General features: G+C 40.3%; 1 protein-coding gene across 7 annotated transcripts in view; it reads left to right on the forward strand.

The window, feature by feature from the left end:
* The window catches only part of JARID2 (jumonji and AT-rich interaction domain containing 2), a 237,628-nt gene that overhangs the window by 17,613 nt on the left and 193,524 nt on the right, over nucleotides 1-26,491 (forward strand). Inside the window, exon 1 of one of the 7 annotated variants that reach the window (XM_068931740.1) lies at nucleotides 25,622-25,654. The exons of the other annotated variants lie outside the window; for them this stretch is intronic. Within the exon in view, the coding sequence (XP_068787841.1) occupies nucleotides 25,637-25,654 (18 nt within the window). The 5' untranslated portion in view covers nucleotides 25,622-25,636. Of the gene's footprint in view, nucleotides 1-25,621; nucleotides 25,655-26,491 lie in introns of those variants that run through there. 7 annotated transcript variants of the gene reach the window in all.

Raw genomic sequence — 26,491 nt, forward strand, 5'->3', positions numbered from 1 at the left:
TTCCTTATGAAACAATATTCTGTAATTACCTGTTTCACTGTGGTTGTGTGCAAACGAAGCTATGAAATCTGTTGTCAATTAGCAATCAATGTGGTATCCATATTTTCAAATGTAATAAATTGCCTATTAGAGCTAATTTTCCAGGGCATCTCTATCTCAGTTCTTAATGTAATGCAGAATATTTCACAATAATGCCTAGGTTAACAATGATAGTCTTGCTGTATTGTGCAAAAAAGGCTTCTGTGCAGACCCAGCTGGGTTTCAGGCTTAATTCATTGCTCTATGGTGGGATCACCACAGCTGCTGTGGGGCCTTTACAAATGCAAAAAAGCTGTCAGTGTTTGTTTCATCAGACGCATAAGTGATGAGGCCAAGTTGAGGAATCCATTCCAATGCGCGGTGTGCATGCTGTAGGCATTATTGTTTACAGAATTAGTGTCTTAATGCTTTAAAATACTTGGTGCATATTTTTGCCTTAGAGCAAAATATTTTAGGAGTAAGATGGTTTAAGGTTTCTCTTCAATTTAGTTCAGTCTTCTAACATTCACCCCGAATCATGCAAATACGTGCGTCTGAATTATTATGCTGTACCTGCTTTGGCTGTGAGTAATTCAGTTTTCCTCCTGTCTTGTGCATCCTTGTTGCTAGAACTCTTTAACTTTTGTAAGCACAGTTAAATAATAGGAAAATCTTAATGCACGGGTTTTTTTTTTTTTCATTTTTTTTTCTCTCAACTGTCAACTGGACAAGTTGCAATAGCAGTCTGCTGCGGTCACCAGAAGTCAGAGTACTTCTTTTGGCCGTCAAAGCTTGAACAAGGTTCCTTCCAGCCAGCTAGAGAGTAACGATGATTGGTTTCAGAGGGTGCCTCTTAAGAATGCAAAGCATGCCTTCGCTGTGGGGCTGAGCACACAGTTTCTGCACCAATTCGAGCTTCCTTTGCTTAAGGTAGCAGGAACGTAACATGGAGTAGGCCTTTTGCTTCCATGATGCCATATTGGCTTTTTTTTTTTTTTTATTTTCTCTCTCTCTCTCTCTCTCTCTCTCTCTCTCTCTTTTTTTTTTTTTTTCTTAAATGTTTTTTCTCTCAGAGCGTTCATGTGATCTTTTAGTCTTTGTTGCAGTCTATTGGCTGTGTGCACAACGTTTCATTAGGGCACACCACTGTTCCCCGTGTCATGTAACTCCACTGATAAGAAGGCACTGCGGGAATTTTAACTAACGGGCTGTATGTGCTGTTTAAGTCTGCGTCACTATGATTTTATTAAATGTGTTTGCAGAATGGAATTTCGCTAATGCTGTGGAGTGATCTATTATGCAAATTGAATGTAAGAATGGGCTAGTGGGGATTTGTTTCCTGTGTATTGGCGACCTATCTTTTTCATTTGGAAGTGAAATGAGTTAAACAGTGTCAGCATAGACTGTTGTTGAAATGTGCATGCAGCCTTCCCTTTCTTGGTTGGGGGTGTAATATTGTCATAGAAGGGGCCAAGTTCAGTTTGTAGAGAGACACGTTTGTCTGGAAACACACTTGCTGCTTGCCAGCATTTCAGCAGGCATGTACGAGGTGAGTTGAGCAACAAGAGTTTAGAATAGCTTAGACACAATTGTATACAAATTAGATTATGAGATTTATTCTGGCTGGTCGTCATGGCCAGGCAAAGCTGTGTTCTTTCTCAATTAAGCCCTTCTGCCATAACGCAGATAGATTCCTATGGCAGAGCAAATGGCGTTTAGTTCAGTACAAAACTGGTATTATCCATGTTACTTGGCTAAAGTAGTGGCCTGTAGGTAAAGCAGCACTTTTGCAGTTGCAATTTGTGAAGTGGATACCCTTGAGCCCTGCCAGGTGAAGCGGGAAGGTGGGAGTTCAGCTTAATTTCCAGGGCTGCTGCTTTATTGATGCACGTGAATTGCAGTAACCCAGCAGCCACGAATGCAGGATTCTCCCCTTCTCTGCATTTTTGCTATTGTCTTGGCCTCTATTATTTCTAGGCTCAGTCTCAAAATACTACCAGCCTCTTCTTGTTATGCCGTCCAAGGGAGCAAGTTGCTTGCAGCACCCTCTCTGCTGGCGCTTTGTATTTAGAAGTGCAGTAGCAGCAGAGAAATCCCTGCCTGGCAGGGGTTTCCCGCAGCACTGAATTCCTAAACATTGTAAACGCTACCATTTATTTCACCTGGTGTCTTGGTTATAATTTTTATTATTTGTTGTTCAGCGTGGGGCTGGGAATGGCGTGGGGGCGCTACTTTTGAGGCCCTGAACGGGCTGTAGTGGCAACAAGTGATTTGTTAGGACTCCCACTGGAAGGAGTGGTGCTGTCAGTCCTGCGTCCGCTCATCCGTCTGTCCTCCTCCTTCCCCCCACCGCCGCTTATAAGCTTGGGAAAGGAAGAAAGATAGCTGGCTTTAAACTGCAGTTAATGGCACCGCAGGGTAACGTTTTCCCTCTGCTTGACTGCGATAGCAAACGGGTCGACTATTTAGGGGAGGAGGAGAGGGGCTTAAAAGAAAAAGCGACCTCCTGCCAAGGGTCTGTCCATCTCTTAGTGCTAGGGTGCCGCATTACAGTCCAGCCTGGCTGCGGTTGTGGGGCTGGAGCTAAACCGCCCAAACACCCTGCGCGGCTGTTGTATTTTGGGGGTGCAGCTCGGCTAAAAACGCGGTTTCGTTACACCCGTCCAGGCGAAGCCAACCTACGTAGCTGCCGTTTTCTGCGTGCACGCGGTATCGGGGCCAGCCGGTTCAGCTAATCCCCGAAATACGGAAACATACTTCTGTGAGGAGCTGGGCGTCCTCTGAGTCAGAAGAGCGGTTCCCCGGGTGGAAAAAGATGAGGTTTCTGACTGTGCTACAGAAACCCTGAATGGGTCACGCGTACCGGGGCCTCTCTTCTTGCACAGAGTTGCCCAAAGTAAAGCGAGGAAGAGCGGGAATGGGCAGATGTGAAAACAGCCTTTAAATATAGCTCAAAGGCTGCTGCAATGGGGAGAGGGACAGTCCCTCCTATGTGGCTGTTGTGGGTCACAAGAAAAGCAATAGGCTTAACTGTAGCAAAGGAGGTGCAGCTTAGTCATTAGGAAACAACTTTGTAGTGTAAGGATGATGAAGCATTGGTATAGATTGCTTGGAAAGGTTGTGTGGTCTCCATTGTTGTGGAGGCTTTTAAGAACAGGTGAGACAAATTCTGTCTGTAATGACATGAATATCCCCCAAAGGAAAGGGGTGTGTGTGTGTGGGGGGGGGTTGCAGATGAGCTGACCTCTCCATCTCTCTACAGCTTTATTTTCTGTGATGTTATGCTCTTCTGAAGATTGGGTGGCAGAAACAAATAATGGTTAAATCCAAAACATGAAAGGAGCAGAAAGGGAACTCTAAACAGAAATGTGCCTTGTCTCCTCTTCTCCTGGTAGCTTCCTGACCGACCGATGGGGGCAGTCGGGCGAGCTGGCTGTGTTGTCTGTCTTGGAGGTTGCTACTCTGTCAACCACAGCATTTTTACTTCTATTGCTTGTTGCCACTGAAGCTGCTTTTCCCATCTTTCTTCTTCCCCCCGTTGTTAGGAAGGCAAACGATAATTGAGTCCTCCTACTACTGGGTTAAATCTTTTGTTTGATTTGTTTCTTGCTTATTTTTGAATAATCAACAAGCTTTGGTTACAGAGGAAAGCAGAAAGAATATTTAAACTACTAATGTTTTTATATATGTTGTTTGTAAGGTGTTATCAATCTAATAAGTGAACTTACGTGAAGGAGGGGAAAAAAGCCAAACAGGTCTTTATTTCCAAAGCAATACCACGCTGCTGTAAGTGAACTTGAGTTACAGCTGGTTCATGGGAATATTTTTAAACAAAAACAAATTATCTGCAGTATAATTTCTTTTAAAAAACATGTATTGTTGTATAACCAGGTTTTAGAAAAACCCAAATTTTGTGCCAAATCAACTTTGTGGTTTCCTGTTACCCTTTGGGTTGCTGGTACTGTGCCAAATTGTGTCGGTAAAGAAAACATTTCAGTAGTTTCATATAGTTTGGGATTTAGCTGTACGGAAAAAATGTAATAGTAAAGTTTTAGGTATAATGAGCATTATTTTTCTGTTTATTAACATTTTCTCCTCACTCTAATATGTTAAGCCACTAATGAGAAAGTAATGGAAATGGGGATTCTAGCTTTAAATTTAGATTTGTAAATGTGTTGGCTTTGGAAATACTCTTGTCAATGTTAATGCTGATGTGTGCTATGCCCGTGCCTGGGATATATTTCATCATATGAGGCTACATTAAGCAATTGTCCCCTTGTTGGTGAATTGGCACTTGATGGAGATTGAGAAGAGCTTATTTTAATTAGGCTTTGTTTGAAAACATGGCTCGGTCTACTAATTGAGGTAGGTGCTACTTCCCTGTGGGCTTCTCACAGTGTTCATTCAAAATTGTTGGATATTTTTCATTTTTAAGCATACTTCTTCGTCTGCCCTATTTGAATGAGAGACAATTCTGTGGCAAGAGCTTACTATTTTATATTAAGAAATAAACCAAAAAACCTCCAAGAACCATGCGGTTAGATACAGCATTTCAAAATACTCTACTGGGAAGTTGGAGTATGGATGAGGGACATGGAGGTAATGGGGTGTTGATAACTAGGCACTGAGGCTTTGGAGACAACAAATTGGCCTTTGGAAAGTGGCACTGAGAACCTAAAACACTGACATATCCCTCTGAGATAATACACAGTTTTTTGCTCGATTCCCACCATCATCAGCCTGCTTACCGTTTCATTTGCTAATTTTAACATGGGAGAGAGCTTCTTTCTGTGTTTTGGTTGACAGCATGTACACATGCAGCTGCAGAGTCTACTCTTCTTTTAAACAGCTTAGCTAACCATAAAGACTGAGGGAAGTACAAGACAAATCCTGAAAATCTTTTGGATGTTTTAATTAAAAGGGATGGAAGTGGAGAATTACAGCCGCTTCTTTGCTAGAAGAGCTTACTCAAACATGTAGCTTAACCAGTTAGACTGCAAGGTGGAAAATGCTAGAGACTGTACATCTGAATTAAGCAATTTTAATTTGGTCTTTCATCTGTGTCATTATTGAGGGATATCCTGCAGGCTGGTTTAATGAACTCAATCTAGAGGTGTGCAGAGGCACATCTCTTTGCTTGACAGCAGCAAGATGGCATGCTATGACTGGCAGACATATCTTGAGCTTGTGTAATTGTCTGCTCTTGTCATACGATGACAAATGGAGTGATGATCATATTAAACAACAAAAAAGTTCAAAGTAACACAAAGGCTCTGAATAAACTCTTGGAATCAAAGAGATTCTCGTATGACAGCATGTCAGCATGGGTATTTTTAGTCTGAATTAATGCAGCTATAGGAAACTCCCCTCCCCCACAAAAGTATTACCACATTAAGGTAAATGTCAGTCAGAGTTTTTAGCCTTAATTCTCCACTTCCTACAGGTGTGGGAGCTTGTCTCATCAACAGTCAGGCTAGGTTGCACGTACAAACAAGGAAAAACTATCCCAGGTCAGTAGCTAAAAAAAAGTTTAGTAACTGAAGTGTGTGCATTGACTGCCAAATCTGATTTTTTGAATGAACTTGTTTCAGAAACACAAACAATAAGGAAAATTTCATCGGGAACTGAGCATGGTTTTCAGTTTGGGTAAATATTTTTGAGAGTAATAGAAATTCCCCTGATTTCTCTTTCATCTGTCCGCCGTTTTGTCTGCTCATAGATACTGGCCAAGCTTAGAATTTGGTATGAGGTTTTAAGTTTTACAGATGAAACTGCCTTTCTTATTGACTGAACTCAAGTATTTTATTGAGAAAAATATCTTTCCTTTTGTAAGTAACAACGTGCTGAAGGGAAGCACTTTTCTGAAAGTCTTGGAAAATTATTTAAAACAAAATGCTGTTTCGGAGCGTTGGGGAGCAGGAACTGCAAAGGACAGAGCTAAAGGGACAGAAGCTTTTTTTTTTCCCCCCATAGGAACTGGGACTATCTGAGTACAGTTAGTGACGGGGAAGAATGAGTATGATGCAGAATACCAGTTTATTCACTTCTTGCTACTTAACCAACCACTGTGTCAAGTTGGTACCTATGCGATAGTTTTAATTAAGATTTTTTTTTTGTAATCTGCCTTGTGATACGGCGAAAAAATGTTTTCAACAGTTCAAAAATCAAATATGCTACAACATGTGGAGAGAGGAAAATTTTCTCTTCTGCATGCTTCATCCATAAACTGTATAGAAAATTGCTTTACTTCTGGATGCCTTGATTTATATGATGTCTGGGCCCCAGCACCCCATTTTCAATGTTAGTGATCTGTTTTCTACAAAGAATTTATTTATTTTTTTTTTTTTAGGGCAACTGCCCTGGAGCTCAGTCCCGTTGTCCCCATGAACGCAGGGGAACTTTCTGAGGTCCCACTTCAGAATTCAGCAGTACTCATGTCAAAACTGATGTCAAATACAATCTTTTCTCTGATGTGTAAAAGCTTTTTCCATTTTTGAATGTGTTAGTGAGAGAAGAATGCTTTGTCTTTTGTAATTTCTGAAGTATCCTTAGCTTACTTTTGTATTTGAAAATTTTTACTGTAGTTCTGCAGTGGTTTAATTGGAATGAGAATAGTGCTTTGCACATGTCTGCCTCATTAGCTGGAACAGCTGGGACTCTCAATTTCAGCAAAAAAGTAGTCTCAGTCAAAAGAGCGGCTATATAAAAAAGTACTGTACTACATAACAGTTGAATCTGTGTCAAATACAGCACATCACTAAATCTATGTATATTATGTCACTTAATGCATTGACAAAGCGTATTTTATTATCAGTTTTATTCTTAACGTTGTACAACTTTCACCTTTTGCGGAAATTATATGTAGTTACAGCATTGGTGCAAGAATACGTAAGGCCATATCTGTGTTCAGAAAATGTGCTGCATTAGAATCTTTACTATAATTCTGTGTTTTAAACAGAGTTCTATGCCCGTTTTTTAAAAATGTGCTAATATATTTTCCCATACAGATGGGATGCAAAGGAGCAAGATTCATTTTGACTAATAATCATTTAAATGCTGAGTAAGCTTGAATCTTAGAATTGTTGCTATAAAAAAACACTTTGATTTGCAGTCTCAGAGCTACAGAAAAATCATTTTACCCTTTTTGATTGGTATCTTCTGATCTGAAGGCCTATGGAGAGCCAGTAAACCTGGACTCCACACGACTGACAAAGTTGTGTTCTGAATGTAAATGTGCTTTAAGAAAAACACTGTATCTACTCTCTTCTCTTTTTAGGAGAGATGGAAATTTAGGAATATAGTTGATAACAGCTTAAAAAAATGCTAATCGTGCCTATATACTCGTTTTATGACTTTAAAAATAGGCAATGGATTAACCAGAGGCAGGATTCAGCATCTGAATTGTTCACGCAGAAGGTTAGGGAAGTTAGGGATAAGCTGTGGAGGGCCTTAAATTGTGAAACAGCAGAGAAAAGCCAAGAAATGCAAGGACAGAAGTGGTCTAGCCAAAACAGTATGGATAAAAATGACTTTTATGAAATATTCTGATGGGATTCATAAATGTGAAGTAAATATAACGTTGCAGTAATGGTGAAACAGACGAGTGAGCGTCTTGAGAAGATGTTTTAGCTCTCAGGAAGATTTGTGTCTCTGAGATGTTTTGCAGGAGGAATTGGCAAGATTTATCCCTAGTGTGAACGCTAGTGTCTACAGAGGGGGTTGAAACACGTGATAGCCGTATTGTATTTTGAGCAACAGGCACTCAGTAAGTATGGAGTTGCACAAACTTAACTGCAACTTGTTCTCACAGTTGTATAGAAAAAGGTGGAGACTAGTTCTGTTATGCCTCTCTCAACGCTCCAGGGAAGAGATGTCAGCTCTTAGGTCATCTTCATTTTGACTACAGAAGGGAAAAATGTGTGGAAACGACAGTGTCTTCAGGGACGTTAGAAATAGCGTGTTTACTGTGATAAACAGACAGTTAACTTACTCCACAACTTGTATCATTTCCATGGCAAGTCCAGTACTTGTTGATTAACACCACTTGTCAGCCACTTGTGTAATTGCTGTGTGTTGGTCAAGACAGTTGCATGGTTTCTTTCGCATAAACAGCATATATTGGAGTTAACTGTGTTGTCAAGGACATGTATTCTCTGCTTAACTCCTCTTTCTCTTTATTTCTGTTGCTAATGGAGAGTATTTCTTTTTGTTTAAAAAAAACTTGAAGGAGCAAAGAACTGTTTGACTGTGGAGGTGTGACTGAGGTCGTCAGGTTGCCATCGCAGAAGGCCAGCAAAGGTGTAAGGCTGCTACCAGTGTGACAGTCTAGCGGGTGATCTCCTGTACAGTGATACGGGAGACAGTCTTCTGGAATTCGGCAGCCTCAAGGTTTTTCTGGTCGGTCTTCTTCTTTCTTTTCCCTTTTTCCCTTCATCTATGACACTTTAGTGGGCCTTCCCGCTTCTTGTTCTAGCTCTGTCCCTCATATTCTTGTTAACCTTCTGCCAGACATTTGTATTCCACTGCATGCTTTGGCTGCTCTGGTGGTTTGGTACTAAAGGAAATTTAGCATTTGTTCTTAAAGCAGAAGTGGGGACTCCAGATCAGATTAGTAGCTGTTGCTCATGAGAGGTTCATTCCCTGGTGTTAGCTAAGATATACAATAATATCCTAAGGTAGAAAGGGCAGTGTTCAGTTTTACTGTGTAATAGCATTTCCAGGTAAATACGATGCGACTAGAGTGTCTTCAGTGCTTCAAGTGCTGGCTGTCAGAGACACCATTAGAAAAGAAAAGGATCAGCCAAAAAACCTTGTCCAGTCACACGACCGGTAGGGTTGTTTCATTTTTATTTTACGTTTTCCACCCCAAACTTTCCAGGAAACAGACTAGAACCTTTTTTGAATATGAATCTCAGAATTTCTGTCCTACTTCTTCCTCTTTCCAATCCTTCAAATTGTGTGGTAGCAATATGGGAATGCAGCTACAATGGATTTTACATACCTTTCAGAGCTCGTGACATGCAGCTAGGGTTCTTTTTTAAAAAAAAAAAATCTGCATCAAAAATTGCCCGAGAGCTTTTTTTCTTTTAGAATTGCAAGGAAGGCATGTAAATGTGGGGGGGTTTTTTGTTTTTTGGGTTTCTTTTTGCATTATGGGAGAACTCTTTTTCATCTGGTATGGGAGACTAATTTAGATTGCTGAGCCTCACAATAGCCATCTCATACACATGATGGGAAGAGGTGCTTGCAGGCTTTGTGATAAATCCTAGTTCAGGTCTGTATAAGCAAGCACACTGGAGAATTTGCCTAGTAAATCGTCATTTGATTCTTCAGAATAATATGCTATATCTTTCCTTCTGTTTCTCTATTCTTTTTCCTTCCATTCTGCCCTCACATTTTCACAGAAATTCTCTTCCACAATTTCAGTGTAAAAATGAATTTCCAGACTTAAGGAAAAGATTTGGGGAATTTTTGGCCCCGTAGCTGTTACCTTACGCTGCATTACCATGATTTATTTTACAGCAGTTTCTAGAGGCTCCCAAAATTGTCTGTTAGAAAGTGGTTGCATATATTGATTCTAAACTAGTTGTTACGACTGATATACTGATTCAGTATGAAAATGTATTCATTTCACAACATAATTTAAGATCTCTCACTGATCCTAAAGCCAACTAGGTGCACCAGATTTGCATAAATATTTTTGGGAGAGTCTTTTCCATTTTGTAAGCCACACCATTTAATCAAAATATCAATAGCTGATAACTAGTGGCAGGATTTTTCTCTGTCTTAACCTGTAGAGGGTGGATTATACACCTAAAGCATGTAAGCACTACAGCCAAAATACTTTTGCTGCCTAATTCAGTGTCACTTACAGAATTTGGAAGTGTGTACTAAGGAAGAACAAAGTGAAAATAAATGTATTATTGCTGCTGTTATAACATTTCAGTAGGGTAAAAAGAGAGAGAAAAACTTCAGTAACTCTGATGATAGTCTGCCAGAGTAAATGTTGGCTCAGAAGCAACTGTGGTAATGTAGCTTTTTCTCTAAATTTGTTTGAGTTAAATTAAAGTGGGGCCAAGTTGAGAAATTAGTTTCTCTGTAATGCTGTCTCTGCTTCCAAAAGCACTTCAGATTCTGTGATTATCCCTTCCTCCCTCTCTCTCTCTCTTGGAAATCTCTAAGCTTTGAGCAGAACTGAGCAGGTCAGGTCTGAGGCTCTATCAAACGCTCTTGTGGCAATAGGATTTATACTGCATGTTACACTGGTATAAAGAGGGGTGTCCAAGCAGGCAAGATTTTACAGATGTGTGTGGGGTCTACTAATAATGTGGTAAAATAATACCTTTAATAAAAATTGCAGTGTGAAGAATGTGGGCTGGCATAGACATCTGATTATTTGGTGTCTGACATCTGGCTTCACTTCTGGATGTGCGGGCATGAGTTCAGAATTCGTCTGGACTTGCAGCTAAGACGCTCTTTTAGGACTACAAAAATAGAGGAACTGTTTATAGGCAGCTTCTGAAATACATGGGGAAATACCTATTTTTAGAATTTTAATTTTAAACACATGTAGGTGCAGGTTACAATCTTACTTATTTAGTTTCTTTTGGCATTGGAGGGAGAGAAAAATCTTCATTGCGTACAAAGGGTTCCAGAATTTGCAGAAAGAAGTTCTTATCGCTAATGGTTGTGATGGTGACTACTACTTTAACGTAATAAAACGGGAGGTTTGGTGCTACTTTTTGGTTCCTTCAGAATGTTGCTGAAGAAGAGCCACTGGACTAGTCTTACAACTTTTTACCGCTAATTTTTCTAGCTCAGAGGTATTAAGTAGGAGAGAAAAGTGTAGCTGAAAGGAGAAGACTTCCCTCAGGATGCTATCAAACATGAAGCTAAACAGGAGACAGCTCGCTTTTAAGCTAAATATTACGGCTGTTAAGCTAATGCTCTGGTCGTCTCTCTTCAGTTGTACTGAGAGAAAGCAAAAGACAACTGGAAATCAATGAGTTAGAAAAGCAAGCTTTCAATTAAAAACAAAAAAATGTAGTAGGCCTTACAAGGATAGACATGCAAATTTATGTCATTTAGAAAGAAAATGTAAACAAATTCCAGAGGTTCCCTAGATCTTGGATCTGTGTGTCCATGTTTGAAAATGAAGGCTGTGCTTTTCAGGCATGTAAAGGCAGGAAAGCAGCAGGAACTGTATACTGTGGTACTCCTGCTCTGTTACAGTTTTGGTGCGCTTTTCTACCTACATCTATTCAAATTTCAGTTAATTTTGGGGCTAGATCTTCATCTGGTGGAAAATGGCAATTGAATTTTTATGCATCTCTGTTAAAATCCTCCTCATTGGATCCTTTACTTTCAGCCCCATATACCAATGAGTACACTTTATGCTGCTGCATTATTTTTGGGTGGGGGGGGGAGGGTGAAGGAGAGGAAGAAGGAGGTAGCTGAGAGAGGTATATGCATAGAAAAAAGTCATATTGTGGGATCTTTTAAAGTGAAGGGTGGCAAATGAATACAAATGATACAAATGAAAACATTTACCTTAGCATCATAAAATCTTGCTTTTTAAGAATCAGCTGTACCAGAGAGGATTTGTTGGGGATATGCTGCTGTGGTATTGATTATTTTATATATGCTCCTTCCAACAAAACCTTATTGTATGTTAGTTTGGTTTCCTGCCTCTGTCCTTCTTTTAAAGCGTTCTAGTTGGAGACAGGATTACAGTCTTGGGAACCTCTGTTTTGCACATGTCTATGGACTACTCGTGAAGAAGCAATCGCTGTAACTCATAAATATGTGCACTAGTCCTATAAAGACATATAAAACATATTTGAGCTATAAGGATATACAAATACTTAGCAATTCTGATGACGACATGCAACCCACAAGGGGGAAGCTTGACTGGCTCGATCTTTTTAGAACCTAAAAACGTTTGCATAGCCTTGTTGCTCAGCTGTCTTTCTTTTCCTGATTGATACATACGTACATGCATACACACACACCCACACACACACCCACACACAACCCCATATATATGCATATATACATATACATATGTATATCTGTAAGACTTGAGTGAAACCATTTCTTGAGATTTATAATGTATTAAATACTATCCTGTTGTGCATCTTTTTAGCTTCATGTTTGTTTGTTTGGGTTTTTTTTTGTGCTCTTCACCTTGCTGCTTGCAGCTGCGGAAAATGGTTTTAGGTAGTGACCCAAGGATCAGCATACAAAATCTGGTCCTCAATCTGCAGAGGCTCTGCTGTTGGAAAGCATGCAAGAAAGTGGCGTGGCCTGTATAATATGTGATGCAAGTCATATGCAGCTTTATAATCAGTGCATTCCTGTGCCAGAAGCAGTTTCAGAGCAAGAATGTTGGCTAGTTCATGGGGTGAAGCTGGACATGATTATGGCCAGAAAATATATTGCAGTGCTGCAAGGAAGTCACTGAATTATTATTATTATTTTTAACTAAATTTCAAATTGATTTTCTTTCCTTCCTTTTATGCTATTTGCTTTCTCAGACTAGAGAGGGAGACAAATTGTTCTAATTTCTTTTTTACCATTTTTCTTTCTATATGTTTTGCATGCTAAAATGATTCTGCAGTACTTTAACCGCAAACAGCTATCTTTTTTTGGCATGACTTCAACGAAAGGTTATAGCACTCCTTTCCCCTGCTCTCGCTCTTCTGATAATTATGGAAAAATCAGTTTGCCAATTCTTTACATATTTTAATGTATAGAGTTCAATTAATCAAGAATTGTTGCTTTTTTAAATTTTTAATTTTGAGATTCTTTGTGTTTGATTTATGCTTCTTGAGGCTGAAGGGTATAGCTGGATTCAGGACTGGCCTGCTCTTTGGACAAAATGGCAAGTTGCTTAGGCAGAATCAGACTGATGCTGTTTCTACAACCAGTCAGAAATTACATATACATAGTTGTTAGTATGTTATCAATTAACATATCATTAAATAGAGGATTTGAGCATATGTTGTATTATCTGCGATTTCCTGTGGTGAGGATGTCGAATTTAATTTTGCTTACAGTAGCCAGATGGAGTTAAGGTTGGTCCTGATTATGTCCAAGTTGCCAGCTTTTGTCTCGAAAGAATAACAAAACAAACGTGAATATTTCCAAATGTAAATATAGATTCATGTCTGGTTATGTAATTCAAAGAATAGAAGCCTTAAGAAGAAAACCACATCGATTCAGAGACACGCTCACTGTCATAGGTTGGCAAAACTTGTTAACATGTTTATTTGGTTTTGTGTTTTTAACTGTGAATTTGGAGCAGCATTTGATCTGCTTGTCCTCTCTGAGTCTTGCAGAAAAGTGTGACTGAATCTTTAATTTCCCCTGGGCACAGCTGCCAGAAATAACCTGTGCAGCGCTCCCGCCCTGGAACTGCCCCTCTAACCCACTTCTGCGCTCCGGCAGAGCGGAGCGTGCCGTCTCGGGGTGGCAGCTTGTAAGATGAGAGGCAACCGCAACTGCAGTATTTGAACCTTGCTAGATTTAGCCCTATTCTAGATGATCACTGGGGTCTCTGATTGGACCAGTTTGGAGACAGATAAGACTAGACTGGGCTGGACTGTCAGCAGTGTGTGTGTGTGGTGTTTTATTTTTTTTTTTAATTACATTTTGAAAAATACTATCGTGTTATTCTGTCTCTCCTTATATTTATGAAAGGAGATGACTACTTACCTGCTTCACGTGACGGACTTGATGAATGTCTTAAAAGAGATTGTGGATTCGTTTTTGAAAAGATTCTACTTTTGAACCATGGTAGTGTGTAACGATGGCTAATTGCTTAATTTTTGCTGTATATGTGACTTTTCCATTGTGGAAGTAGTGAGAGAGAGAGCAAAGACGAAAAGAGAGTATGAAAAATTGTCAGCTAGTCACCTGGAGTCTTGGGAAGGGTTATATTGATGGCTGGTGTGTGTTTTACTGTTATGGGTTGCCTTTCTGCTTGTGAAATTGCTAGCTAGTTAGAATTTTTCTTTCTGTGCAAGCTGTATCTTAAAAAAAACTTTTCCTGTTGTTACCTGACAGTCCTGGCTATCTGTTACCTTGTCACCAGAACAGTAGTTACCATCCAAGCCAAGTACTTAAATGCTCTTAGAGCCTGACAGAATGAAGTGTGCATGAATGTTGCATTTATAAAATTAGACTTGAGCAAAAATGTTGTGTGCAGTGGCTTCATTACCACCATGTTTTGATTTAAAGAAAGATAGTTTGAAAGGAAAATGTGCTTTCTTGTAGCAGCTGAGTACAAAAACCTACACGTTGTTCATTGCCTTTATGTTTTTACCAATACAGTGAAATGTAAGCAAAGTTTGAGTGTGAAAGTTTCTCGGAGAAAATTTTGTTCAGTGTCATACTCTGTAAATTCAGTCTCGGGAGAGGGTTCCTTAAAGCAAGTAACGGAGAGCTTTAAGGGACTAAAAACCGATATGCTTTTTAACAGAGGCTTTTTCATCTTGGAATACAAAGAATTAATTCCTCTCAATCTCTAAAAAGAAGCACAACATTTGCTCTTCTTTCCAACTTGGCAGCTAAATGAAGGTGGTGCAGTCAAAAGGAAGTGGCTGCAAAAAGATGAAGCATATTGGTTGTGAATCTGCCAAAGGTGGCCAGCTGTATTGCTATTTTCAGCTAATTCTATGCACTTAGTCAGAGTTTTCACTTAAATTAAAGACTAAAGGTATATTTAGTGATCATTAAGGTTCTTCTCTATAAAAGGTTTTGTTCCATGATTTAATAATGGGGATGGCAGTAGCCAGCTAACCATTATTGTGCCTTTTTCCTATACCAAAATGTATTGGGTGCCTGCGGTCTTTTGAGGTTTTAATTTGTACTTTGCAATAAAATCATATCTTGGTAGAGCCACATCAGTGTGATTCTTGACCTTTTTTCTTTGGTGGGATTATTTTTGAAAGAGTGATTGATGGGATATATGTAAAAGGGAAGTACTGTACAGATAATTGTGTCAAAGCTACTGTAACCAAATGTTTGAGCTGAGTATCCTACATATGAACCTTCTAGTCTGGGTATCCTAGCGTTGCTCGAAGTAAACTATATTTGGGGGTTAAAGGCTTTTCTGATCGTGTTCCATGTTTCTCAAGTTCTTGGAAACATATTTTGAAAATCTATTTTGAAGGAAAAAGAAAAGGGAAACCAAAGGAACAAGGTTTGGATCTAGACATGCAAAACTTTAAATTTTCTCAGAGACTTAGTACCGGAAACATTATTTAAAAAAAAAAAAAAAGCTGGTGAGCAAGAAATGGTGAATTAGTGCTTATGTGGGCAACTAAAAAAGTATATGTCAAGCTTTTTATATATTAAAAAAAATGTGTTCAGTCCTTAAAAAAAAAAAAATTGAAACTAGAGGTAATAGGTGTTCCTACAGTCACTCCTGCTATTTTCTCCTTTTGCATCTATGTCTTTGTCCTGTTTAAAGATTTTAAACTCTGTGAAGGGATAATTTCTCATTGTCTTTGGTTTGGAAGGGACCTGGCATATTTTGGGCCCTACTGCCTTCTAAGCAACAGCAAGATGTCTCAAAACACTCTTAAAAAGATCACTTTCGTTTCATAGATTGGAATATTCCTTTTACAACCTAGAGTAAAGAAACAGCCAAATGTCATCAGTCTATTGGAGTAGATGAGGATGACTCATGGAACTGTAATTCTTCAGAATTAAGTAATATGTTTTCAGTGGTGCCCTTGCCTCATTCCTGCTGCTTTCCATCAAATGGAATGTCCTCAGTGTAGCATGTGTGTGTTTTCTGATTTAGTTCCCACAACATAATGTTAAATAGGAAACCACCCTCCATGCAGCAGCGCCCCATAACAATACTAAACAGGTCACAGTGCATAAAACTGTATTGTAATACTGCAATTTATGATTATGTTGTTATTTTTCAAGAAAGCAAGGAACAAGTGTTTTGTAAAGGTATGTGAAACGTTGAGTAGGGAAATACAAAAATATTGCACTTCAGGGTGTCGGTCTTGTTTTTTTTGTTTTGTTTGTTTTTTGTTTTGTTGTTGTTTTGGAGGTTTAGATCGACCACCTTGCTCCCAAAGTTGGAATAGTGATCTATGGTATATCTGAAGCATAATTCAAAGTATCTGTGCTCTGCTGATTTATTTTGAATAGAAGCAGATTTAGTTACATTCCCTTAGTGCTGTCATAAGCTTTGTGGTGTGTTGGCTCCTCGTCAAGTATTCTGTGGTTCTAGGTGTTGCTCCTGGAGTCGGTTGTTCCGGGCAGGTTCAGAAGAGCCACCACTGTCTGGTGGGACAAGGCTAAGGCAGTCATTCAAACTATGAGCACTCTTGGTACCAGTACCTGGTGAGGCTGGAGTTTCCTGAACTGGCCCATCTCATGCACACACACGTTTTCCATTACAGGTACAACCCTTGAGGATATATAGGATGTGTTTGACAGCCATACCAGGAGAACGGGTGTTATTAGGATGGTAAATCTTTGCAGCATAGATGTACCAAACTACTTTAAATCAATAAGTGTATGTCCCTAGATTTTTAAAGTTATCATTTTATCCTATTTCACTAGGACTCAGTGTTAGACAGCTTGGCGTTCTCTAATAGTTGGTTAGCAAAGTCTTTGCCTCCTATCAAAAATATCTTTCCAGTTGGATCGCCTTCTGTTTATTTGTTTGCTTGTGTTTTGATCTTAAAAGACAAAATAGCTGTTAGTGCACAACAAAATAGCTGGATAGAGTTTCTTGAAACACGTGCTTAGAGGATACTATCATCCTTAAGTCTTCCTAAAGTCTTTCCTGGGCTTTTTCTGGGCCCAGGAAAGAAGAATGCAAATAACAAAAACTACTCTCAACATAGGCAAGACAAGACTGTGGACAGACTCATAGGAACTTGTGCTGGTTCTGGGAAGAACATATTTCTGTGTTTCTGCAAGGCAGCAGTTGAAGCAAATGGCTGAATATGAAAAGGTGGATTTTCTTCCTTCAGTGCAACAACTTGAACTGAAGTTAATTTTATACAGCTTCGTGGCTTTTCAAATCTGTAATTTGTCTCTGTTTATTTAGAAGATCTGAGAAGGAAAATTCGAAAAAAAAACCAAAACAAAACACAAAGCATTGTTCCCAGTAATGAATTGTCAATCGGTCTGTCATGGTTTTCAATTTTTTTCAGTGATTATGCTCGTGAAAGAGATTAAAGTACTTCTCTTTTATTATCAGCAAACTAAATTCCCTTGCTGCCAGCTTTTAACAAAGAATGTATAGTGTTGCTCATACATGTCTTGTACTTTACTTTCTGCTTCCCACGTGCTTATTCCTATTCAGACTGTCTTGTATGTGGCAAAATTTGTTCGAGTTCAGTATCGTTGTAGTGGATTTAAATTAGCAAATTCCTCACTTCTTGCTTACGTGGGACTTTCTATAATTATATGGAAATATTAAGAATAACTGCTGCTTCTGATTTTATGAGCAAGGTTTTGAACATTCATCATGATAGTAAAACTACACAGTATGTCAGTGAAACCCTGCTCTGAAATGCAGTTTACGTTTGTCTTTTTTTTTTTCCTTTTTAAAAAAAAAATTTTTTTTTGTTTTAGACATGTTTCTCCTGTCCGCTCTCTGAAAGGAATTCGGCGATCAGGAATGCATATTAGTTATTTGGGCCTGTCCTTTGGTCTTCATAATAAGGATGGATTTGTTTTTTTTGTTTGAGCAGTAAGTATGTATGTTTTATCAGTCCCTTACTAAACTCACATTTCCCAAGGGCCTTCCCTCTTTTGCTTGTACGAAGCCATTTGAAGACAAAACGTAGACCTGATACTTCTTAAATTATTTTACCGTACTCACTGTGTATGATGTAACTTTACTGCCAATATTCTGAACTGAGTGTGTATGAAAAGAGGTTATAGTGTAGTACATTGAAACTCAGGACTATCTACACCTTGCGTCGCTGTTGATTAATTCAGGATTGATCCAGGAGTCTTGGATATGAAAAATCCTATTTGAAGAGGTCCCGGCTGTGCTTGGCCTGCCTGGAGCCATAAACTATACCAATCACTGAGACGCAACGCCCGGCTCTTTTTAACTGCTTGCAGGCAGGAGAGTAATGGCAGCATTTAAAAATAGAGATAGCTCATTTCGACCCCTTTCCATTCCGAATTATGAATGAAATTTATGAGCCAATTATGGGACGGAGGAGCCCGTTTGCAAGACGGAGCAGCGCGGGCGGCTGCGGCAGCGCGCAGGCGGCGGGGCCTCTTGCAGCTCTCGCTCGCAGAGGTGATGCCGGATCGCGTAAGCGCGTGGGAGTCCGGCCGTGCCTCCTGTAATTAACAGCACAGGGTCCACGTTCTCAGCCTGGGACAGTTCTGAGGAAAGGTTGACGCTGCCGCGGCCTGTAAACTTACTGCCAACGAACCTGTTCGCAGTAATACAGCAAGCAGCTTAAGCATGTGGGTTCAGCAAGCGAAGTACAGTAGAGGGCTTATATAATTAGCATTACTGTTCGGTGCAAAACACCACATCTACAGTACCAGCTGACTTATCTCATTATGAGCTATAGCTGTTACATGAATCTAATAAAACATGAATTTTTAAGATGGGGTAGTGAGAGTAAGAGGAAGGCGTGAAATTAGATTAGAGTCTATAAATGCAAATTCTAGCTTCCCTGCCCCCATCCAAGACTGAATTCGGGCTTCTCTTTCTGTAAGATATAGACCTTGTTTTTGAGGTGGTAAGAACAGAAAGAGTAAAATTTTGGGAAAATCCTTCTTTCAATCCCCGAAATACATTTTTTTTCTTTGATTTTTTTCCTTACCGAAATCTTGGGCTTCTGAGTTAACTATACTGAAAGGTTTAACTGAGTGGTAGTATTCTGAAATACTGAGAATTGCACTCGTAAAGGATGACTATCCATCAGCTCTCCTCTGCTTCTGTAAATTATTTGTGTGACTGCTGTCTCCATCTTCCTGTCATTTTGGAAGACAAAGCTTCCATGGAAAATCTTTTCCATGGAAAGGAGAAGCAAGATCCTAAGCACCAACTAGTGCAGCGTAAGATTCAAACTTTCACTTGCAGAAGAATCGGGAAGTTCAGCAGTTCTGCATTTGCTTGCTCTGGGGGCAGCCATGGCTTTGTCAGCACGAGAGGTGGACGGCAGCAAGAAGCTGCATTGCACGCTGCCTTTCAAACTTGTGAAAGATGCTACTGTACTGCTGCCTGCTGTGACAGCAGTGGGGCACAGTTAAGTTGCTTTGAGAACGCTTACTGTTAATTTCTTGACTCCAGTGCAATTTAAAATCCCTATCAAAACAACCTGGTTTTTTACAATGGTATTTTTTATTTAGAAAGTAAATAAAACACGGGCAGATTAAGGAATGCAGCTCATGCTCCCGGAAGAGATGAAATAACTTTAGAAATCTGGAGCACAAAATACAGTTGCTTATAAGACATGAAGTTCTTAAGCAGGAAGAAGGGACTGGATTGATCCTTGCACTGTTAGTCTTTGAATCATCAGAGCCTGTAAATGAGGCAGGAATAAACATGCAGCAGAATTATAGGATGTTTGAGGTTACCTACAGTGAAAGAACAGATTAGCATGCTGTGGTATTTGTTTGAGGTTTTTAAAAATTATCACATCCGGAGAGCAAACCTTTGTGTAGAAGTCTGTTGCCGTTTCCTTGCAAGTTGTTTTCCTTCGTCCTGAAGTATTTATAAGAAAATCTAGTGTCCCCTCTGTGGTGAGGTCTACTAAGAACTTCCTTCATTCATAAAGTGAAGAGATTCTTGGTATGCTTTTTTTACGCAACCTTGGATTCTGTAAATCTACGATATTTTTCACAACAGGAGGATTGACAGATGACTAACTGGATTTCCCCTTTGCTTATTACAGCATTTCATAAATGCTGAATAATTTCCATAGGGCACATTGTTTTCATGCTACTGAGTAGCTCAAATGGCAAAATGCCAAATACCTCTAACTTAACCTTGTATGCACAGTACCTCATAATTTCTTCAGCTGATTATTAATAAAAATGCTGTAGGCCAGCCATCCTCCTGTTGGCCCTGGCTGTCCCTTGGGCAAGAAGCCTCTTACTTCATGCTGAGCGAATCCTGGGCTGAGAACTGAAGGTGCAAAGTGAGCTGCAGGTGAGAAGGAGCACATCCATCAGTCGAGAGAGACTGAGTGAAAATATAAAACCTGAAAAATCCTTGCCCTCAAATCTTTTTCCCTTGTGCTAAAACATTAACATAGAGAACAAGGTGCACCCTTCAAACCCAGGTTGAGTTGTTGGGGTTATGGGTGTAGCTCCCCAGCTTCTTACCGCGTCCTGTTCCCTATTCAAAAAGAAAGATGAACGCTTTCCTAAATTTTGCATAGAAATATTTATGAATCTTGGACTATTTTCCAGATATGCTGAAAATCTTTGTTGTAGTGTTCCTCAACGAAATGTTTTATTTTGTCTTTCAATGGTACATCACCTTTCAATGGTACATCACATGTAGAAGTGTCTTGACTGCATTTCATAAGCCAACCAAGTTTGACTCTCAACAGGAAGGAACTGCATCTTTCATCATCAACGATGTAGATTGCAGTAATAAATGTTTCATGAGCAGATGCTTCGATCCTCATTGGCAGGGGCATTTTTGTTGTCGTTCCAGCAGCAGCATTGCAGGGGCATGATAGTACTCTGTGTTGTAGGTGGATAACGTGCAGAGCAACTTTGACTTTCCCCTCTGCCACTGCTTGGCTAGGGGTGAACGGTAGCCAGAGTTTGCTTGCCATGTTTTGCTAGCAGTTGGTAGATATCTTCTGTAATTAAAGTGTTTTACTCCTGTTGGTCTAGGTAGTCTTAGAGGATGTTGTCAGTTAAAAAGTGCTACTAGAGGAGAAATATTTATAATAACTGAAAGTGCAGCAAGATACACTTGTAGCTGTTAAAGCTCCATCTTTTCTCCAGCCTTTTGCTAAGGAAAGAAAAGAATTATATGTCCACACCTATTTGTTTGTTTTTTTAGGACTTAGTTGAGTTTTCTGAATGTATTGTATTATTATGAAAAGGTAAGTAGCTTAAAAGTTTTTTTTTTCTTGTTGCTTTTAATTCTGAAAGTTGTTGTTATTAAGTGAAAGTTAAATAAGTTAGTATGTTTTAGAATATTTTTTTAAGTATCATATGTGCTATAGAGCCTCCAGGCACTTAAAGAATAAGCTACTTTCCAGGACCTCTGATGACATTCAGATAATACATGATATTGGCCAGAGGTAAAGCTGCCTCTTTTTAATAAACTGTTGCAAATTTCCACTACTTGCCTTGGAGAAAACCTGTCCTTTGGGAAATGGAGATTTATTCGGGAATCATTCCAAGATACAGCTATATTCAAACCTTTTCTTCAGTCTGGAAAGAAACACAGACAAGAATATAATTTTAATCAATACAAGATGCCTGTGAAGTGCTCCGAGTTCATCAATAAATGAATTGACCCAGCTTCTGCGGTGATTTTTGGCCTTTTTTTGATTCAGCTGAAGAGCCCTGTGCTGGACCAACGGGAAACAAACCTGACCAGAAAAGGAAAGGTTTTCTGCCAGATGGGTGCGCTGAAGTAGCTCGGTGTGGGAGCTGCTGAGGAGTGAGGAGTGGGGCTGGTGTGGGGAGGGCTGGGAAGGCGAAGAGGGGAGGGAGGCTGCAGCCAGCACCAAGATCAGGTCAGGCTACGGCTTGGAAAGACATGACGAGCTGCTTTGGCAGTTTTGCGGCTGCTGAAGGGGAGAGGGTCCCATCTTCCTGGGTGACTTGGGCCAGAGTAATCAATGAGTGGAGGAGCGGGGCCCATGTCAGAGCCAGGGCAGATGAGGAGGTGGGACATCACAGCTGACTCTAGGGCAAGAAGAAAGGGAGGAGCAAGGAGAGGAAAAGGGTAAGAGAGAGAGAGAGGAGAAGCGAACCTCCCTGCTTTTCGGCAGGTTGCTGTTACGGCCTCTCAGCAGCTGCCAAAAACTGCATCTTAAGGCTTTTGCCAGATCTGTAGGCTGCTGGATGGTTTATCACATCCATGTACTTGAAACTGCTGCCTGGACCTGCTTCCCAGTTCTTAGCATTGTCCTTTCAGACATAAATTTTTCTAGGTCTTCCTGAAATTCATGCTATGCAGTTTCTTCTTGAATGATACTCTCTGCTCGTGGGAGGAGGCGGCCAAATTATTGCCGACTTGGGGGCACAGGGGAGAAGGATTCACGGAAAGACTAACAATTTCCAATTGTCAGCAAGAAAGGATGAGTAGATAGATAGAGGGGAAGGTAAAGTACCTTTTTTTTTTTTCCCCTCACATTAATAAGAGGAGTCGTGGGGCATCTGTGTACGAGTTTAAATTTCCCTAAGCCAACTGATCTGTAAAAGCGGAGAGTAAATCCATTTTCCCCCTACTACTTTAGTAATTGGCAGAAGGCAGAAAGTCATTGTTGACTGAGAATAAACAGATTTCAGGCATTCCTAGACTGAGAAACCTGCTTAGCTTTCTAAAATCGGTCTCCCTGGTGCTCTGCTAAAAGCTTAATTGGCTGACATTTTGTATGCGAGAGATTTACTCTGCTGGCCTAAATTGAGTTATTTTGTGTAAATGTTTTTGTGGGGTTTATAAAATATTCTCTTTAGAACATACATGTGTGTGTAAACTCTGCACTGTTTCTTTTGAAAGAGTAATAACTAGTACTAGATGTTGCGGCTTTGGCATACAGAGGATAATTTAACGTGGAATTCAGTTTACACTTTTAGTTAACCTCATGAGGGATTTTGTTGGTTAAAACTAAATATCTGCTTTTTTCTGTAATGCAGCTGCTAAGATGCAGTCTTCCTGTAATCCTGAAAGAGGATGAATGCATTGTTTATGCCAAATATTAGAGACTGATAGCTACTCCTTTTAAAGTTGTCTTTTCAAATTGTCAAAGTATGTGGTATTGTGGCGACAGATACTACCCAAAACCTGAAGAATGCTGGGATCCTTGAAGAATTGCTGGGTTTCGTTAGCAGTTAACGTTTGGGTGAGTTTTGGTGTTTCCGCAAAGCGCTTCTGCGCTGTGCCCGTGCTTCAGGAAAGATGCATCAGTGGGATGTTAGCTCATGTCCTGCTTTCCTTGTGGCACTCGAAAGTCATCTCACACACTTCCTAGTTCTGTTTTTAGTATATTGTAATTAGTATTTTCATTCAAGTTTTGAAATTCCTTGGAGATTTGCCTAGGAGAGGACTGTGCACTTTTAACCCAACTGCAGAAAAAGGATCTGCATCAGATTAACCGTGAAATTTGCAGGTCAGCTTTGGAATTTCAATATTTGATGTTTATAACTTGCTGCCTGGTTTGGACTCTTTTTTGTTTTGCGTTAATGTCTACCTCTTATGCTCCCGGATGTGACTATGTTTCTCTTTTTTTCCATTGGATTCAATCTCTTATTCCATCCAAATAGGTGAACTTTCTTGGCAGAGGGGGGCAAAACTGCAGAGTTGCTGCTCAGGGCTGTATTGGTGATCTGGAATGAGTTTTGGAAATTAAAGCTTGTTGATTTTCATATTTGTCTAAAGCCTAGGAGTTGTAGGTGCCCAGCAGTCCAGGCTGACGTACTGAGGACGAAGAAGCCTCCTCTCTTCAGGAAATGGGGTTTATGCGATGGCTCTATCTGTGCCGTCATACTCCAAATAACTTTTGAACATGATGTGCAAATTCTAGCAGGAAAAGGATTAGAAGCTGCTAGAATAATTCGCTGTGTCTCTAGTTTTTATGACCGCTGGAAGCTGGCTGGAGAGACACAGGTTAGCGTCCCCGCTAACAGAAAGGCCGGCAGAGCTTGGCTCAGTCACCACGCTTGGCAGCGGCTGTGTCTCCTGTTGGCGCAGCCCGGCTCCGCTGGCCTGCAGCGCGGCTCCTGCTTGCCCAGGAAACCCGGCAGGGAGGGAGGGAGGCGGCGTTCCTGCAGCAAGGGGAGAGTTTTGGGAGCAAAGGACACGCAGCCACAGGAAAAACGGACTTTGTTAGCTCTGCCGTTGCAGAACCCTGCTAGCTAATGACGCCCTTTGCATACCCCTGTTTTAAGCTTTGGTTTGAATGTTTATTCAGATATGTTAGTCAAGGGGATTAAAAATGTGTTGCTTGTACAACATAATTGTAACGTAGTTTGTTTTCTGTAAGATTAACACTATTTTAAGAAAATGCTAATGCTTCAGAAATTGTCTAAGGTGCCAGCTCTGTGAAAGAGTGCTGGTTAAGAGAGAATGAGCTGAGGTGCAGTTGCAGAGGGAGGGGTGGCAGAGGAAAGGCTCTGGTCTCGCTCGTGATGGGCTTTTCTGCATATCTAGTGGGGAGAAAGGAAGGGCTTCAGTCACGGGTTGTTTTGCTGAGAATTATGATTGTGTTTGTCTTAACGAGACGGCTGCGACAGGCAGAGTTTGTAATACTTCTTGTACTTAATGGGACAGTTCTTACCCTCTCTGTGTGTCGGTCTGTGCCCTAACGCAGTATGCTGCTGATCTTCCTTGCTTTCAGCCACCTCTCAGCCTCAGAGTAATATAACCAGTCCTGTCAGCCTGTTTGTGCCAGGAAATACTTTGGAGTTGCAGCATGCAGAAGAATGCAATGCCAAATGCTGTCCTTCTGTGTGTGTCGGAGGAGCCAGGGGAGCACCAGTAGAGCCTCTTATGACTTTATGGGTTACTTGTTTTCCTCCTTGGTTGTAAAGGGTCCTGCAGTGCCTGCCCTGGAGTGCAGCCACCTGTGGAATAGGAGCTGCCTAACACTGTGAGCTCATGGCTGCCATGTAGTAGCTTAGATCAGGAAATAAAATATGTGCCTAAAGCAGTTCAGTCTTCTGGTGTAAATTCCGCATTATTAACTCCAGAGAGTTAATAATTGGAACTGCAGATGGAAATGAGATAAAACAACATCCATGTATTAAATGTTAAATCCAATGAGAATATGGAATATGCTTTTTAAAGTTAGCTAACTGCTATGGTTGCAGCCAGGCTAGTGGTTTGCTTCTGCTTAAAGGGGCAAGTTCTGCTCCTTCCTCATCAGCCCCCAGTTGCAGGCTTTTGCTCACCCCCTTGTATCAGCTCTGGTACTTGTCTGTTTGCCCAATAAATGAGATAAATTCGCTAACCTGTCAGAAACCGAATCCAAAAAAATAGCAAAAAGGGAGGAGCGTGGAAGGGAAGGAAGGAGTGGGACCGGCCTCTTAGTGCAGCAAGCTTGCTCAGTTATATTGCCTAACCACACCCTTGGACAAACACAAGCTTTCTGACTGCAATAAATCATCACTTTGCATTTCATTTGAAAGACAGCAGAGTCTTCATGAAAAACAGTGGGCATGCTGATTGACTCATGGGGGAGAATGCCAAACTGAAACCTTTGTGTTCCTGTAACGCCAATGTATGAATGTGAGCATGCGTGTGAACGTGATTTTACTTTGTTTTCCGTTCCAGACTGGGCCAACCCTTTTCAGAAGCTGTGGCTGCGTTGCATTTTTTTAGGGACTAGGTATAATACCAAGTATCAGGAGTGAGCCGGAAGAAAAGAGGCAAACTCCGAGGCTTCTCTCCATATTGGTAGCTGATCTGTGGATGTTACTAGAGGCAAAGGTGAGAGATATATGGTAGAGAATATAATGAATTATAAAATTGTATAAAGTAATATTTTTCCCATTAAAAACAGAGTGTTTTTTTATTAAAGACAGAATGCCTTACCAAAGTCTGGAAGATAACTGAAGTTCATTCTGTAAAAAGTACCAACATTTTCTGTTGTTCAGTAGAGGATTTTTTTAACAAGCGTTACATTCAGTGACACTAAATAAAAGCAGACAGGGTCCTCCTATTGAACTAATCTGTTGTGAATCTGAGAAAGCCCTGTCAAGTCTTTCCTTAAGAATGTCTCCACGTCATGAATTAGTTGACCGTAGTGTAGACTATGGAAGAGACTAAGGTAAAACTGCCAAGACTGACCTAACTAGTTGCAAATAGGATTTATTACTGTAGGTAGTGTAAGGGACTTCCTTTGTATCCAGAAAGTACATCTTGTATTGATACTTCTTGAGGGAAATATTATGTAAGAAAATGAGTACAGTGTGATTTTTGCCAATTTGAGCAGGCTTTCAGTTGAGGGCTTATTTTGTTGATAAGCTCCTGGAAGCACCAACTGCAAGAAAAACAGAACTCATAAGACAACTATGAACTCATAGTTGTCTTAAGCTAGTCAAGTCCATCCTGCCTCCAAAAGCGGCAGGAAAAAGGTGGAAAGCTGAGGGCTTACAATATGAAGAGTATTAACAGATTGTCCCAAATTCGGTCCAAGTACTTTCACGTTAATTTGGTCTGCAGCTGTCATCAGATCAGGGTTTTATTCCTTGATTTTATTTGCTCATAGGATGTTGAGGAACTTCGAGAAACTTCATTCCACAATTTTGATTTGTACAGAGGTTG

Source organism: Struthio camelus, chromosome 2, assembly GCF_040807025.1.
Source record: "Struthio camelus isolate bStrCam1 chromosome 2, bStrCam1.hap1, whole genome shotgun sequence".
NCBI classification, from domain to species: domain Eukaryota; kingdom Metazoa; phylum Chordata; class Aves; order Struthioniformes; family Struthionidae; genus Struthio; species Struthio camelus.